The sequence below is a fragment of the Echinops telfairi genome, unplaced genomic scaffold (assembly GCF_000313985.2).
Source record: "Echinops telfairi isolate 266 unplaced genomic scaffold, ASM31398v2 ScPeMD7_21;HRSCAF=78, whole genome shotgun sequence".
Taxonomy (NCBI): Eukaryota; Metazoa; Chordata; class Mammalia; order Afrosoricida; family Tenrecidae; genus Echinops; species Echinops telfairi.
Genome location: NW_022103918.1, coordinates 16,462,264 through 16,478,746, shown reverse-complemented (window position 1 = coordinate 16,478,746; position 16,483 = coordinate 16,462,264). Strand labels below are relative to the sequence as shown.

General features: G+C 37.0%; 1 protein-coding gene across 1 annotated transcript in view; it reads left to right on the top strand.

The window, feature by feature from the left end:
• ERGIC2 (ERGIC and golgi 2) overlaps positions 1 to 16,483 on the top strand; it is a 40,773-nt gene that overhangs the window by 19,323 nt on the left and 4,967 nt on the right. The window contains exons 7-12 of the mRNA XM_004700000.2: positions 2,041 to 2,142; positions 3,039 to 3,134; positions 7,818 to 7,873; positions 8,847 to 8,945; positions 11,470 to 11,567; positions 13,839 to 14,001. Of these exons, the coding sequence (XP_004700057.1) occupies positions 2,041 to 2,142; positions 3,039 to 3,134; positions 7,818 to 7,873; positions 8,847 to 8,945; positions 11,470 to 11,567; positions 13,839 to 14,001 (614 nt within the window). The remainder of the gene's footprint in view (positions 1 to 2,040; positions 2,143 to 3,038; positions 3,135 to 7,817; positions 7,874 to 8,846; positions 8,946 to 11,469; positions 11,568 to 13,838; positions 14,002 to 16,483) is intronic.

Genomic DNA, 16,483 nt, shown 5'->3' with positions numbered 1-16,483 from the left:
GCTTTCTATCTAGTACCTTCTATTTTGTCCCTGGGCAGAATAATTCTTCTGTCTCAGGTTAGTCAAGGCTGTGGCTTTTGGGACCAAAGTCCTGTGGACTAGTTTCTACCTATAGTCTTTGGCACCCTCAGTTTCTTTTGCTCCAGACAGGTAGAAACTGAGAGTGGTATTTATTTTTTAAGGGCCCATGTTTGTGTATAATTTCTATCTTTCTGAATTAGAATTTTTCTACATATGTCGTGGTTATTTATAGACAAGAGAATTAAAGGAGGTCATGTTGGACAACATCAAAAGATGCAAAGCAATTGTTTAAAATTATGGGTTTAAAATTAGAAGTATTGGAGAGGGATTACGAACATAAAAATTTCACTTAAAAAAAACAAACCTTCCATCTTATTCTCTGTATTTGATCTTGTAAAAAGAAAAGTCCATCAGTAGTCCTCAAATGTGTACTATGTTTTCTATAATACAGTGATTTATATGTCAATATTTTTCAACATGATAAAGATGATGTAAGGTTTTATTTGAAATGGTGACCTTGTCATAGAATGAAGCTCAGCTTCTTTGGATAAAGGGAGCCAGGTGATAATTGCATGGCACTGTGGCTTGATTTGTGACGAGAACTGTGTATTTGTGGCGTGAGTGTATACCCCAGTAATCTTATTCAAGTCTATCAGTCTGTTGTGTGGTCCCTTCCTCGCAGTACTCTTTGTAACATTTAATTCAGTGACTAGCAAAAGTGACGGTGGTTGTACATGCTGCTTGTGTGCGTGATGAATTTAAATGTACAGGTCGTGTGAGGGTAAATGCCCCCTGTGTGAGTGATGAATATAAATGTACAGGTTGTGTGAGTGTAATGTGTGCACCTGTGTGAGTGTTGAATTTAAATGTACAGGTTGTGTGAGTGTACATGCCACCTGTGTGAGTGATGAGTTTAAATGTACAGGTTGTGTGAGTATAATGTGTGTGCCTGTGAGAGTGCTGAATATAAATGTACAGGTTGTGTGAGTGTAATGTGTGCTCCTGTGTGGGTGTTGAATTTAAATGTACAGGTTGTGTGAGTGTAATGTGTGTGCCTGTGTGAGTGATGAATTTAAATGTACAGGTTGTGTGAGTGTTGAATTTAAATGTATAGGTTGTGTGAGTGTACATGCCGCCTTTGTGAGTGATGAATTTAAATGTACAGGTTGTGTGAGTGTTGAATTTAAATGTATAGGTTGTGTGAGTGTACATGCCGCCTGTGTGAGTGATGAATTTAAATGTACAGGTTGTGTGAGTGTAATGTGTGTGCCTGTGTGAGTGATGAATTTAAATGTACAGGTGTGTGAGTGTACGTGCCGCCTGTGTGAGTGATGAATTTAAATGTACAGGTGTGTGTGTGTACGTGCCGCCTGTGTGAGTGATGAATTTAAATGTACAGGTGTGTGAGTGTATGTGCTGCCTGTGTGAGTGATGAATTTAAATGTACAGGTTGAGCAGATGCTCTTTTTTTTTTCTAATTAAATACTTTCATCGGGGGCCCTTAACATCTCTTATCACAATCCATACAATCATCCATTGCGTTAAGCACATTTGTACATATGCTGCCATCATTTTCAAAGCATTTTCTTTCTACTTGAGCCCTTGATATCAGCTCCTCATTTCCCCCCTCTCCTGCCCATCCTCCCTCATGAACCCTGGATAAGTTATAGATGATTATTTTCATATCTTACATCACCCTCTGTCGTCCTTCACCCACTTTTCTGTTGTTCGTCCCCCTGGGAGGGGGTTATATGGAGCAGATGCTCTGTAGTGGCCCTGCAGGTCTATCATTGATGAGGTCAGACCCTGTTAGGCTTCTAGCCACCTTGTCTCGGTGCCCTTCCTTTCCAGGAAATTCCATAAGTAAGCTTGATACTTTATTTAGAAAGATTGGTAATCCTCTCTTCGAGAATAAATGTTTGATTTTGCTAAAAAAATCAAACCATTGTTGTTTTTAAATAAGTGTTTGTTTTCTTTGTGTACCTTAGTCTCCTTAATGATTGTTGGTGTTGCATTTAGGATGCTGCAGTTGATACAAAGTCGGCTACAAGAAGAGCATTCACTTCAAGATGTGATATTTAAAAGTGCTTTTAAAAGTGCATCAACAGCACTTCCACCAAGGTGAGGTGTATTTCTTAAATATGCAACTGCTTGTCAAAAAGGTATTTTTCCATAGCTTTAGTGCTGGTTCACTTCTCTGAATCTTACTCTTCTTAAGGAAAATAGAATTATCTTGCACTATGAAGATAACCTTTTAATTTATATTCATAATATATTTATGATGTATAATATAGATGATCACAAATATGTTATTTCATTTTCATTAATTAATACTCTTTTATTGCATCCAGTAAACCTTTCTTTTTGTTAACATTTTTTTACATTCATTAATTGAATAAATGTGTTCCATATAAAATTGTTTCAAGAACACATTAGTTGCATTTACTATTTTAAAGGATCTTTAAGTTTTGACTAGGATTTTGCTTTATGTAATTATAACTTTTTATTTTTGCACATTAAAATATTGATATTGGATCATGAAGTGAAATAATGAAACTATTTAAATTTTAAAAGTATACAAAAAATTTTGTGCATTTTGTTAAGGGGCAAAAATATCATTGTGTCTTTGAATTCAGAGGGCATCTCATTTGCATGCCATTCTCCCTTCCCCATCCTGAAATGCTAGAAACAGATGGAGAAAGTATGTCATTGTTGGACTGTGGAGTTCTTTACTATTTTCTTCTCTCATTGGTTGTATCCCCCTAGTTAAATTTGAGGAACCATGGGCTTTAAGATTTTGGTAAATGTAATAGTTATACCATAATTTGGACAAATTTTTCTGTAAAACTGTGTGATATTTATAAATTTATAGACTTAAAGAAATTGCAAGTCTCTTTGAAATTGGGAACATTATTGAAGAAATAATCTTAAGTGACTTTTGTCTGTTAAATTTTCCCACCAGAAAATGGTGACAATCTTGAAAGGGCCCTAAGTAATCTTACTATGTCTTGTCACAGGGAAGATGACCCAGCACAGCCTCCAGATGCATGCAGGATCCGGGGCCATCTGTATGTCAATAAAGTAGCAGGGAATTTTCACATAACTGTGGGCAAGTATGTTCTTTTCACTTACTGAAAATACTTTAAACAAGGTGGGAGCTTAGTGAAAAATAGATCTTCGCTAATCAAATAATACATAGCTAACTACTGAAAGACTGCTTAAAATATGGTGTCTATTTTTCAAGTCATAAGAACTGATGTTTGGGGTTTCTATCTCTGGATAGAAAAGATGGCTAATTTTAAAAACCAAAGTCAGGCAGTTCTATAATATATTATCTATTACATTAAAATTACTATAGGTAAATTCTAATTAGAATTTTTCTAATTGCTAAATTATAATAACCAGAGAGCTCTTCATTTACTCATCTTCTGGCCTGGCATTGGGGTCCAGCGCCCTGCTGGCATAACGGTTGTGGATTGGGCTGTGATCCACAAGGTCAGCCACAATATATAGCACATCCCACTCCTGTAAAGACTTACAGCCCCCGAAACTCACAGGATTCGTTCTATCCTGCTCTCTAGGGTCGCTTTGAGCCAGTAGTAGGTTTTAGTTTTATTTTCACTTTTTCGTGGTACTCATCAAAATGCAATCTCAGACAGGAGTTTATATATGAGGGTGCTTCAAACGGTTTGTGGGAAAAAATGGAATGACAGACAGTAGAGTTTTTCCTCAAACTTTTTGAAGCCCTCTCATTTAGTTAGAAATAGGTCCCTGGGTGGCGTAATCAATTTGTGCCCAGCTACCAACCTACAGGTTGAGACCACCTCAGAGAAATGAGTTTGGATATTGGTCAGGCTAACATTAACAATACTTCAAAGTTGAAGAAAAATATCTGATCACCTACTTTCATGAACATCACTAAGTACACAGATTGTCATATAGAGAAACACTCCATGAATTTCTGAATGGATGAGCAGGTTCCTTTCCTCCCAACTTCCTTGGTTTAAAAAAAAATACACAGAAATTAATAATAATTCTTGGTAACAGCATAGGTTTCAGTACTTGCTGTGTTCAATAGAGAGCAAATTAAAGATGTAGAACCATTAGGGGATTTATTTAATTGAAATACGACAGTGACATTTACTTGGTTACAAATAAGAAAGTTTTATTGGGGACTTTTATTTACAGTTTTTCGAAGTAATTACTAGTATTGGTACCCAGGTAAAGAAGAGTGAGCGTTAAGAATAGGGGAAGATGGTAGTCACTCCTGACATATAAAGGAAGTAAAGCAGAACAAAAAACCAGTCTCACTGCCATCAAGTCATTTACGACTCATGGCGACTAAATAGAGCATAAAACTCACTGTGTACGGGAGTAGAAAGCCTTATCTTTCTCCCATGTAGCAGCTGGTGGTTTTAAACTGCTGACCTTCTGGTTTGCAGCCTAAATTGTAACCACTACAGCACCAAGGCTCCTTGGGAACAAAAAATCCCAGTTAAACTTGCTGTGAGAGTAATATATAGCACAACAAAGGCCATGCTTTCTTGAAGAAGTAAGTAGATGATAACATGATGGACCAAATCCTGCCCACCATTCGATTTGGCATGACAGTTGAGCTAAAAGTGGTTTTTACATGTTTAAATGGTTAGAAGAGATTAAAAAGATGCCAATATGTTATAATACAAGAAAAGCTTGAAATTCACCATTCATTATCTATAAAATTTTGTTAGGCAACAGTCACACTATTTACCTATGGCGACTTTTGCCGAGCTGAATCATTGTGACAGTCTGTGATTGTGTCCACACTTGCTGCTGTGGCTTCGCACAATTCAGTTATGCCCTGGCAGCACGCACATGCAGTGTATATTGCTGTGCTGAGACATTGTATTCCTTTTGTATTGTTATATTAAGACCAGAAAAAAAAGAAAAATGTGAGCTTTGAGATGCACTTTTTAAGTCACAGTGGGGTGTACCTTATTTTATAATCAAATTTGGCCAGAGAACATTGTGTTTATTATGTAATGCTATATCTTTCCTGAAAGACTCTATGTCAGTCACCATTAACAAATTAAGCACTCGTAATATTCTTAACTCATAGGAAAGCAATGGTCAGAAAAACTTTTTAAAATTTAGTTTCAAAAGTAAGGAAAGCCATTTACTGATAGTGTCTGATTACTACAGCCAAAGAAAGGTATCCAGAGAAAATGAACTCTGCGATACTGTTAGCCTTTCTGTGAGGGAAAAAAAAAAAATGTTTCAAATTGAAAATAGCATCACAAAAGCAGGGAAGATGTTTTCATGGGACATCACAGTTACTAGTTGTAATAATGTGTTTAGTGCTTCTGTGCTATCTCAGGAGCCCGGGTGGCACAGTGGTTACTTGGTGGGCTTCTAATCACAAAGTGGGCAGTTTAGAAACACCAGCCAAGATTTGTTACATTGAACACTAATGACAGAAGATTTGATGAGCTGCGGATGCCCCCACCAACATCATTCACAAAGAAAGCAAAGGGTTATTAAAAAGACAGTAAAGAAAAGATCAAAGTAGATGTTTGAAGAAACACTGAAACTTGCTCTCAATCAGTCGTTCTCAACCTTCCTAATGCCGGGACTCTTTAATACAGTTGCTCATGTTGTGGTGACCCCCAACCATAAAATTATTTTCGTTGCTTCTTCATAACTGTAATTTTGCTACTGTTTTGAATTGTAATGTAAATCGTAATGTGTTTTCCCATGGTCCTAGGCGACCCCTTTGAAAGGGTCATTTGAACCCCAAGGGGGTTGCAACCCACAAGTTGAGAACCGCTGCTCTGAATCGTAGAGGAGCTAAGGCATTTGGAAGCAATGATGAAGTCAAAGAACTGAAGTTTCCAAGGGCAGCTTGGCAATACAGAATCAAATAGTAAGCTGAAATGGGCAAAGACCCTGAGTTAGAAAACCAAAAAGGAAGAAAACACCCAGTATATCTTAAATAGGAAGAACCCAAGCAAAACTCAAACCTCAGGTTGCAATGTTGAAAGTTTCTCTGAACAGTGCAGAAAGCATCAAAAGAAGATGGACAGAATGCACAAAATCACTGTACCAGAACTAGTCTGCATTTCATTTTAAGAGGAAGGATATCAGCAAGAACCAGTGGTACTGAAGGAAAAAGTTCAAACCAGACTGAAAGCATGTACCAAAAACAAGACTTCAGGAATTGATGAAATACCAATGGAAATGTTTCAGCAAGCTGATGAAACACTGGAAGTGCTCACTTGTTTATGCCGGGGAATTTGGAAGAGAGCTACTTGATCAACTGACTGGAAGAGATCCATATTTGTTGTCATTCCAAAGAAAGATGGCCTAACAGAATGCTCCAATTATAGAAAAATATCATTAATATCACTTGTAAGTGACATTTTGCTGAATATCATCCATCACAAAATAGTGTTCTATGTATTACTGTGGTGAGTGTTTGGAGTCTGAGATGGGACTGTTGTTCTTCCCCACTCCTTCGAGCAGGGGGTCTCCACTCCTCATGCCGTAACCCTTTACTTCAGTTCCTCATGTGGTGGGGACCCCCCAGCCATAACATTATTTTCCTTGCTACTTCATCACTGTTATTTTGATACTGTTATGAATCGGGAGACCCCTGTGAAAGGGTCGTTTGACCCCCAGGTTGAGATGCACTGCCTTAGAGCAAAGGAATGAAGGCAATCAAAGACCCAAGGAAGCAATGAGTCTAAAGGACTAATGTCTACTTTTGAAGCACAGCCTCCACTGAACTACCACTAGAAGAAGCAGCTGGTGTTTGGTACCACCCCTGACCACTCCAATCAGGATTATAATAGAAGGTCCCAGACAGACTGGGGAAAAAATGTAAAACAATATTGAAAGTCATAAAAGAAGACTAGACATACTGATCTGTTAGAGAATAGTGGAATACCTGAGACAGGCCTTTCGTGTCTGGGACTGAGCCCACCTCCTGGGGTCACCTTGCAGGCAAACAACAGAGAGGCCCATAAAGTGAACAATGGCACTTGTGTAGAACATACTCCTTAGAATAATCAACCACACAATGTCACAATGTGCAGTGTTTGACCAGGAACAATGTTCAGAGACAGAAAGGGGTGGGGAAGAAGAGTGAATGGAAGTGGGAGCTCAGGGAAGAAGTGGGAAGAATGCCATTAGCATTGAGGGAATGGCAACTACGCTCATGAAGCAAAATGTGTCAGAATTGTTCAATGGAATAGTAATTTGCTAGGTAAATTCACCCAGCCCACAGTTTTAAAGGGAAAAGTAAACCCATATGCTTATGGAGTAATATAATTAAATATGAATGAATAAAGCCTCATTAGAGATCACCGTTAGTAAATATACACTTCAAACAGGGGCCATTCACTCTAAGCCCAAATTAACCAAAGTGTCTTCTATTTGAGGTAAAGAATTCCATTCTTGTCCTTAGTCTAAATGTATTATAAAACATATTCTCCAGTCTTCTTATATGTAGCATTTAAACTTTGAAAATTTGTTTTCTTATTTTAAGTCATTGCAAAATATCCTTGATGTTGCATCTTGCCTCACAAAACCTATTATTTTTCTTAACTGACTTTGTACCAGAAATCTGCCAAATCCTCTCTTCCCACCTCCGTTTATTGCATTCTTGATGAGTGGATGTGTCCACTTAAATAATAGGCCAAATATATCCTTATATTACTTTTTAGATGAAAAATTAAGATAGAAGGGCCATATTCTTATTTTAATTAGTTCTCTATTAGAATGTTAGTTATCCTTACTCTTGACTTCCCTTCTTTCAGGGCAATTCCACATCCCCGAGGTCATGCCCACTTGGCAGCACTTGTCAACCATGACTGTAAGCAGTTTCACAAATTTTTCTCGATGTTGATATCTTTGAAAAGAAAGTGGTGTGTGTGTACTATTAAATTAATATGCAAATTGTATTTTAGTTAGGTCTTTAAAAGTGTGCTGCTCTGAAAACAGATATCCAAAGAAGATAAATGACTAGGCTTATTACCTTTGTCTTGTTTTGATCCATTTTCTCTTGGATCATAGTTCAGGAGTTGTATTTCTGTTTGATCATAGTTCAGGAGTTGCTGAGATAGTAAGGAAAGGCTGAGTGAACTTCATATTGATCTGTATATGTTCCCATTGATTCTTATGGACAGTAAAGAATGTTAGTGAATTTTAATTTGTAAATCCAAATATAGACGAATGCACTTGCACCTATTAAATATTAAAGTTACTTTGATTTATGATCTTATAAAAGTTTTTAAAATTTGCTTTAGAATGCAAAAGCAAGTGTGTTCCATGAGAAACTCCGTTTGCACCTCTTTAGCGGTGGTTGCCAGTCCCAACCCACCGTGAGGGAGAAAGATGAGGCTGCCTGCTCCCAGAAAGATTGACAGTCTCAGAATATCATTTAATAATATATATGTACTTAGTAACAGTGGGTTTGGGATTTTTAGACTCTCTGCCAAAGCATGTGAGTTGTTCAAACAACATAGACCTTTTGCTGTGTGATGATTTAGACCAGAAAAGACCATTTGTTTGTTTGTTTAATAGGATTAGATAAAGCATCATTTCTTAGACATTGATTTGTATGAGATTTTGACAGACAGCATTTTATCAGAATATACTTAACCCTATACATTTTATTTTTTATGATTCGCATGATACTTATATATATTTTCTCAAAATAATGTGGTCTTAAGTACTACATTGTAATATTTCAAGATTATAGATATTTATATTTGCGTATAGGAGGTTGTAAACCAGTCTTTAATATGTAATTTTCTACTTAATTTGTTTTCCTCTTTGCCTCTTAGCTTACAACTTTTCTCATAGAATAGACCATTTATCTTTTGGAGAGCTTGTGCCAGGAATTATTAATCCTTTAGATGGGACTGAAAAAGTTGCTGTAGATCGTAAGTATTTTATAATCACTGTTCATGTTTGCATGCAGCAAAATTTTCCTGTAACTTTAATACATTTTTAATCATTTTCTCCTGATTCTTTTCTAAAGACAGTCATTAAATTGAGGGATGAATGAGATTTTATATAGAAAACATTTGCTTTTGTAGTGAATTCTGAATGTTGAAAATGAGCCATTGTTAGTGCTCATAGTGACCTGTGTGTAACAGAACAAACATTTTCCAGGCCTGTTCTGTCTCTCAGTTATTGCTCTGTTTGCGCCCATTGTTCCAGCCACTCTGTCAATCTGTCTTGGTGAGGGTCTTTCATCCTTTTTCTCCCACGTTATCAAGCATGATAGGTAGTCTTTCCCAGTTATGGTCCTTCCTGATAACATACACAAGCTGTGTGAGACAGAGGCTCGCCCTCCTCATTGCTGAGGAGCATTCCGGCGGTATTTCCTTCAAGCACAGCTTTCCTCTCGGATAGAGTCTGTATTCTTTGCCAACGCTATAATTTGACTGTATCAGTTCTTTGGGCTTGCTTTTTCATTGCTCAGCTTTTGCATATGTATGAGCCGACTGGAAATACCATGACTTATTAATACAGACGCACCATGGTCCTCAAGGTGACGCCTCTGCATTTAACCCTTCAGAGAGGCCTTTTTTTTCCCCCTTGTCTTTTGATCTCTCTTTTTTATTTTTTTAACATTTTATTAGGGGCTCATACAACTGTTATCCCAATCCATACACACATCAATTGTGTAAAGCGCTTTTGTACATCGTTTCTCAAAACATTTTCTCTCCACTTAAACCCCCGACATTAGGTCCTCATTTTTCCCCTCCCTCCCTGCTCCCCCCTCCCTCATGAGCCCTTGATAGTTTATAAATGGGTATTTTGTCATATCTTGCCCTGTCCGACGTCTCCCTTCACCCACTTTTCGGTTGTCTGTCCCCCCGGGAGGAGGTCACACACAGTTCCTTGTAATCGGTTCCCTCTTTCCTACCCATTCTCCCTTTACCCTCCCTGTTTTGCCACTCACACCACTGGTCCTATAGGGGTCATCCGTCCTGGATTCCCTGTATTTTCAGTTCCTATCTGTACCAGTGTACCTCCTCTGGTCTAGCCAGACTTGGAAGATCGAATTCGAGTCATGGTAGTGGGAGCGGGGAGGAAACATTTAGGAACTAGAGGAAAATTGTATTTCTCATCATTGTTACATCGCACCCTGCCTGGCTCATCTCCTCCCCGAGACCCCTCTGCAAGGGGATCTCCAGTGAGAGGCCTTTTTTTTAACCATGTTTTATTTATTTATTAAATCATTTTATTGGGGGCTCGTGCAACTCTTACACATCACAATCCACACATACATCCATTGTGTCCAGCACATTTGTACATTTGTTTCCCCTCATCATTCTCAACAGAGAGGTCTTTTGAAGCAGATTTTCCCAGTGTAATCGGTTGTTGGATTTCTTGACCATTGCTTAAGAGTTAATGGGCATTGATCGTCAATCCAAGAAGAATGAAATCCTTGTTAGAAATGAGCCACAGAAGAGAATAAAGAACTTAGACTTGAAAGTAGGTAGACTCAGGAGTAGAATTTACACACTCTAAATATCTGAAAGCTTAGCGTATTAATCAGATACAGTTATGTTCTTTCACATTTAAAAAAAGAATAAGAACAAAAGCTTTGCCCTTTTTTGTAGAATTCTTTTCTTTGTAAGGTAACATATTTCTAAAATGGATACTTACCATTTAGAATCCTCTTTGAAGAATTTTATAAACATCAGAAGCCTAGAATATTTGAGTGGTTTAACTCTAAAACACTGGAAGCTTTTATTGAACACTAGAGCAAAGATTCCTTTTATTGATGTTCTTTAATCTTCTATTCCACTTATTATACTAGCTTATCTAAGCATGGAAAGGTTATTTTTCTTTCTTTTCTGGTATATAGTCTACTCTCATGTCTTGTGAAGACTTTTGATTGCTCTTAAATAGTAATAATGTGTCACATGCTTCACCCATCAGGCCTCTTATGAATTTTCTCTACCATTATAAAATGATTTCAATTTCCATTAGTTTAAATGGATTAAAACTTTTTTTTAAAGTGATTACTCCCTTAGGGTAATTTTATAATTAGATACATTAAAGATGCTTTGCTCAGAGTATGTCTTCTGGTAATTTCACTATTGTAACTTCATTTTCCATTAGTTTCTGTGAAATGCTATTTTTATTTTTCACATCTATGAAAGGATGATATTCATGATAAAGAATAGCTAAGCATGAGTTCATCATTTTAAATATATGCTAATATTTGTGAAGGTCTATTTTATATTTGTTTAAAAGTGACTTTATCGAGTCAGTATATTTGTTCCATTGGCTATTTCTTTAAAAAAAATTTTTTTTAATGTCAAACATTATGTCCTAAATAAAATTAAATTTCAGATTGAATGTGTTTAATAGAAGAAGGATATATATTTGGTAGTAGTTTTGTTGCTACAAGATTGATGAAAAAAATGTTTTATTTTTTTATCTCAGACAACCAGATGTTCCAATATTTTATTACCGTTGTGCCAACAAAATTACATACATATAAAATTTCAGCAGACACTCATCAGTTTTCTGTGACAGAAAGGGTAAGTTGATTTTGTTGTCTCCCTCCCCTGTGAAGTTTGTTTAAAATATCAGTTGATACTGTTTCCCTATTTTAAAACTTATTAGAAGGTTTGAAATATATTGACATATGTTAAGTCAGTATTATAGCAGAAGCAGTATGCTAGTATATTTAGAGCCAAAAAACTAAAGAAAGAAAGAAATAGATTTAAAACAAAGAATATAGTTTTTTTCAAGCTGTAATTGCTTTCTGTGCAGTTGAGACAGAAAATTGTTGAACTATGGTGGTGTTAATTTCTTTATCCTTTTAATGTCTTAATTTTGTCATTTGCTTTTATATTTGTTTTGAACAGTCCTTACATGACTGCTAACAGATATTATCTGATGGGTTTTATTTCGTTTTTAATTTAAAATGTGCCTATTCCTAACGCAGGCCTGGTTCATGTGTGGGATATATGAAATTTAGATAGGGAGGAAGTGTGCTGGCAGAGTGAGTTAGTCATGCACTGGGCTGCTCACAAAAGGTCAGAAGCACACACACACCAACTGCGCGTGTCCAGGAAGAACGACGAGGCTTTCTATTCCCATACACACTTACAGTCTCAGACTCTCACTGTCAGTCTGACTCTACTAGTGGCAGTGAGCTGGTTGTGTTTTGTTTGGTTGCTGTTGGAGCCTTGTCGGGTGCCTTCACAGAAAGTGCCAGTCAGAGCAGTGGCTTGTGGGAGAATCTGCCGGGCCAGTAAGTATTCAGGACACAGAGGTTAGTTCACAGGTGATGGCATTTGTTTTGGGGGGATTCCAAAAACAACCATTTTGAGAACCTTTCAAAGTATGCTGAATGATCACAGAGACTTATGAAGAAGTTGTAAAAAAGTAAACAATTATATTGGTGAGAAAAGGGCCAGGAAAATTGTGGCCAGGAATATTTTTTTTCTTCTCAACTTTGAGAGGGTCGTTTGGAGACCTTACAGCCATGCCCTCCCTGCAGCCCTGATTTTAGCCCGTCAGACTTCTTTTTGTTCTCCCGAGTCAAAGAACGTGCAAAAGGACTCATTTGGATCCCTTGAGGATGTGAAAACTGCCCCTTTGATGTGGTGTGGACCAAAGAGCTCGGAACCTCCGCCTTCAGAAGTGTGGAGGTATAGAATTAGTGGATAGGATATGCCATGAAACTGTGACTTTACCTTTTAGTCATTTTGTGTGCTAAAAGCTTCTATAATTTTGTAGCAATACTTTTTAACATGTAGTTACATTTTACTAAATAAGAAAGAGTAATTGGAGTTAGGGACTCAGGTGGTATGGGGACTGACCTTCACTGGTCCTGGTACCTATGAGGAATCACCATTAGCCTTTGTTGTGCTTCGCTTGATTGCCAGTACGTCACCTCGCTCACATACCTAAGTGCTGACAATATAGCTAATCACACTGGTGTGATATTGGACATATCAGAGCTCTAAGATAAAGCTGTGTTATTCGTAGCTTGGAAAATAGCTTATTATAAAGTTCTGCTGTGCTTGTGGGAAAGGGATTTTTAAAATCGCCCCATAAAATAGTTTTACTTTCCTTTGGTGTGATAATTGATCACGTTGCTTGGATTCTTTAAGTTTGCAATTTAGTTCTATCTTGGAAAAAGAGGTGGGGACTGGCACAAAATACAGAACGAAGCACTGTGGTAGCAAAGTTGTTTAATTATTTTATAGAAATTAATTAAAAGTTTTGCCAACTTAGTTTTTGAAGTGTAACCAGGATGTTTATTTTATGGTAGGTTTATGATACTAATTATCTCCTTTTCAAGAAAAAGAGAATTCCTTTGTAAACAATATATCAAATTTAGATAGCTTTCAAATAGTGGTAGCTTTATGTTTTCTTTATGTATGGTATCTTAGATCATTTCTTAGTGGTTTTAAAACCTGGTTATTTAAGTGACTGGAAGTGAATATTTTTATTATGTAAATTCCTAGCAAATAATTCTTACAAAAGTGTGTTACATTAACTTATTTTTTGTTGATTTTCTCAGAATAAAAAAAAAGTATCATACAGTTCTAAGCTCTTGAGCTCAGTATAAAATGCATGTGCTTGTATATAAGGTGACTAATTTTGAAAAGCAGTAAAAAATAATTCTGCTCTTTTGATAATTTGGAACCATACAAGGAATACAGGATACTTTGATTGCCTTTCGAAGGCTTAGTACAGTAGAACCTTCACAAGAAGAATGGGTGTCACATATCTGGAGTGCTGTGAACTGACTGTATACAAATAACCCAATGACAGGAATTCCATCTCTCTCTTAGGAGCGTGTCATTAACCATGCTGCGGGCAGCCATGGAGTCTCTGGGATATTTATGAAATACGATCTCAGTTCTCTTATGGTGACAGTGACTGAGGAGCACATGCCGCTCTGGCAGTTCTTTATAAGACTTTGTGGTATCGTTGGAGGAATCTTTTCAACAACAGGTTAACATTCGTTTCTTATTTTGTCTGATTTCCTAAAGTGTTGTCTGTTGAAATCAAGATACTTTTTCTAAAGAAGCAAGGAATATAGACATTCTCATTTTGATATTGAAAAAACTTTTTAAGGTTTAATTCCAAAGTTCAAAAATTATATTCATTGATCATTAAGTTATGTTTAAGGGTGATTACACTATGTGCTATGAAGACCCTGAGGTTGTGGGAATGATTGATAATGTTCTCTATCATAAAATGACAATGTTGTCTCTAAGGTGAACCAGAGACGTGTATAAACCATAGAGGCATGGATGGATTTTGGACTTGCACTTAATTCTAGCCCAGTCTAAGAACAATTGCGACATAGCCTGCTTGGTGCTCGACCTTATGAAGAGATCACTGAAGATATGGGTCCTATTACAAAGTGTGGTGAAGAAACTTGATGGCCCCCGGCTGTCAGATGTGTCTGAGGATTTAAAGACTTGTTTTCAAACAAGCAGCCATCTAAGTGAGATGTCAACTAAGTCCATACGGAAGAAGCACACCAGCCTGTGTGATCTGAGGACTGTAAACAGTATAATCCAATTCTAAGGAAGGAAATAACATCAGAGCTTAAATTTTGAACACGTGGCATGCGGAAGGCAATCATTGACAGTGAAAGCCCCAAATCCAGTCCAGGGTCCCCCCCACTCATAGTTGTGAGTAGATCTGTTATCAGACAGCGTTGTAACGCTGATTATGGCGGATATAGTTAGGTCCAAATATACTATCACTTGATCTCCCTTTTTGAACCATTGTAAAGCTGCTTCCGTGGAAAGAAAAAGAAAAACGTGAAGGGGAAATACATGTGGATTTAGCCTCTGGTGAATCCCCTCTGACCATGGATCAGGGATGTAAATAGCCAAATGATCCATTTAAATTTGTTCTAGCTTTTAATATTTTCTGCTTTGTTTTCTAGTTTTAAAATTTTACTTAGTTATTATTATCTGTTCATATTTTTCTGTATGTAAAATCCAGGAAGGTAAATCTCTAGAGACAGTGACTAGATTGATGTTTCTTTGGGGGTGTGATGAGGGAGGTTGGGGGGAAATGGGGAGTGGATGGCAATGAGTACAAGAATGAAGAAAATGTTCTGAAACTGAATTTGGTGATGAGTAGTGAATTATAGGTGTGATTGAACTTTTGAATTGTACGCTATATGAATTATATGACAAAACTGTTGAAAGAATAAAAGACGTAGGAAATACAATTTAGAAAACATCAGTATGTGCTCATTATAAACTTAGTTATATTTGAAATGACTGAAAATCAGTTCCTATTTCTTGAGAATAAAACCAAAACCAATTCACTGCCTTCAAGTTGATTCCAGCATCTAGGGGCAGTGGAACTGCCCTGTTGGTTTCTGAGGCTCTCAGTCTTCTGGGGAAATGTGTGTGCCTCATCTTTCTCCCTCCAAGCAGATGGTGGGCTTGAACTGCTGGCCGCGTGTTTTGGAAGTCCAAAGGGTGACTCCTTGAGAATGGTGTTACAAACACCAAACAAAGGGAAAGCTTGAAAGAATTCCATACAGTTGGATTGGAATTTAAGACCTCAGAGTATTTAATAAAATGTAGTTAAATATACAATAAATAAGGGTATATGTGTGTTGATTCTGTTTGCCAAGAAGACTTAAAAACAAACATACAAATAGCCAAAGACATACCTAGATCTTGGCTCTTAAATTCCACTTTCTTTTAAAAAGACCCAAGGCTTCTTAGAGAAAGGACAGGTTCCAAGGCTAAAGCCTTGGATCGAGAGCTTGGGATATCTTGTTTTGTCATGAAGTAAGAAATACCTCAAAGACTAGTAGGAACATGCCAAAATTATTTAGTAACTATAAATGCCCCCCAAAAGTGCTTGATTCCTAATTGGAACTCTTTATGTAAGTTTAGGACTTTTCACTGGTATATAAAACCAGTTTCATAAAGCTAAAAGCCTGTACTTCAGTTACGGATGACGGGGAGTCCAAAGTCCATTTGCGGTGTCCCCACATGAAGTAAGCCTCCGATGAGTCCCCAATGACCGTAGTCCAAGAATGTTAATAGACTATATTTAGGTTAAAATGTAATACCTTATCATTTGATCTCCCTTTTTACCTTATTTTAAAGGTGTTTCAGATTTTAATATTTTCTGTTTTCTTTTTCATTAGTGTTTTTTTCTTGTTTTATCATTGTTATTGGTTTTATTTTTGTTTGGTCATTTGCTTCCTGTTTGTGTTTTGCATGATTTTCTGTATATAAACCCAGGATAGGTAAGCCTCTGGAGGCAGTAACTGGATTAATAATTACCTAAGGGCACGTATGGCAGGAGAGGTTGGGGGAAAATGAGTAAGAGAAGAGGGCATTCGGAAATTGAGTGTGGTGATGATTGCGCAATTCTTCTTGAATAATTAAAGTTTATTATATATGAAGTATATGCCAATGGAAAAAAATTTTTTTAAGACCTTGGGGTT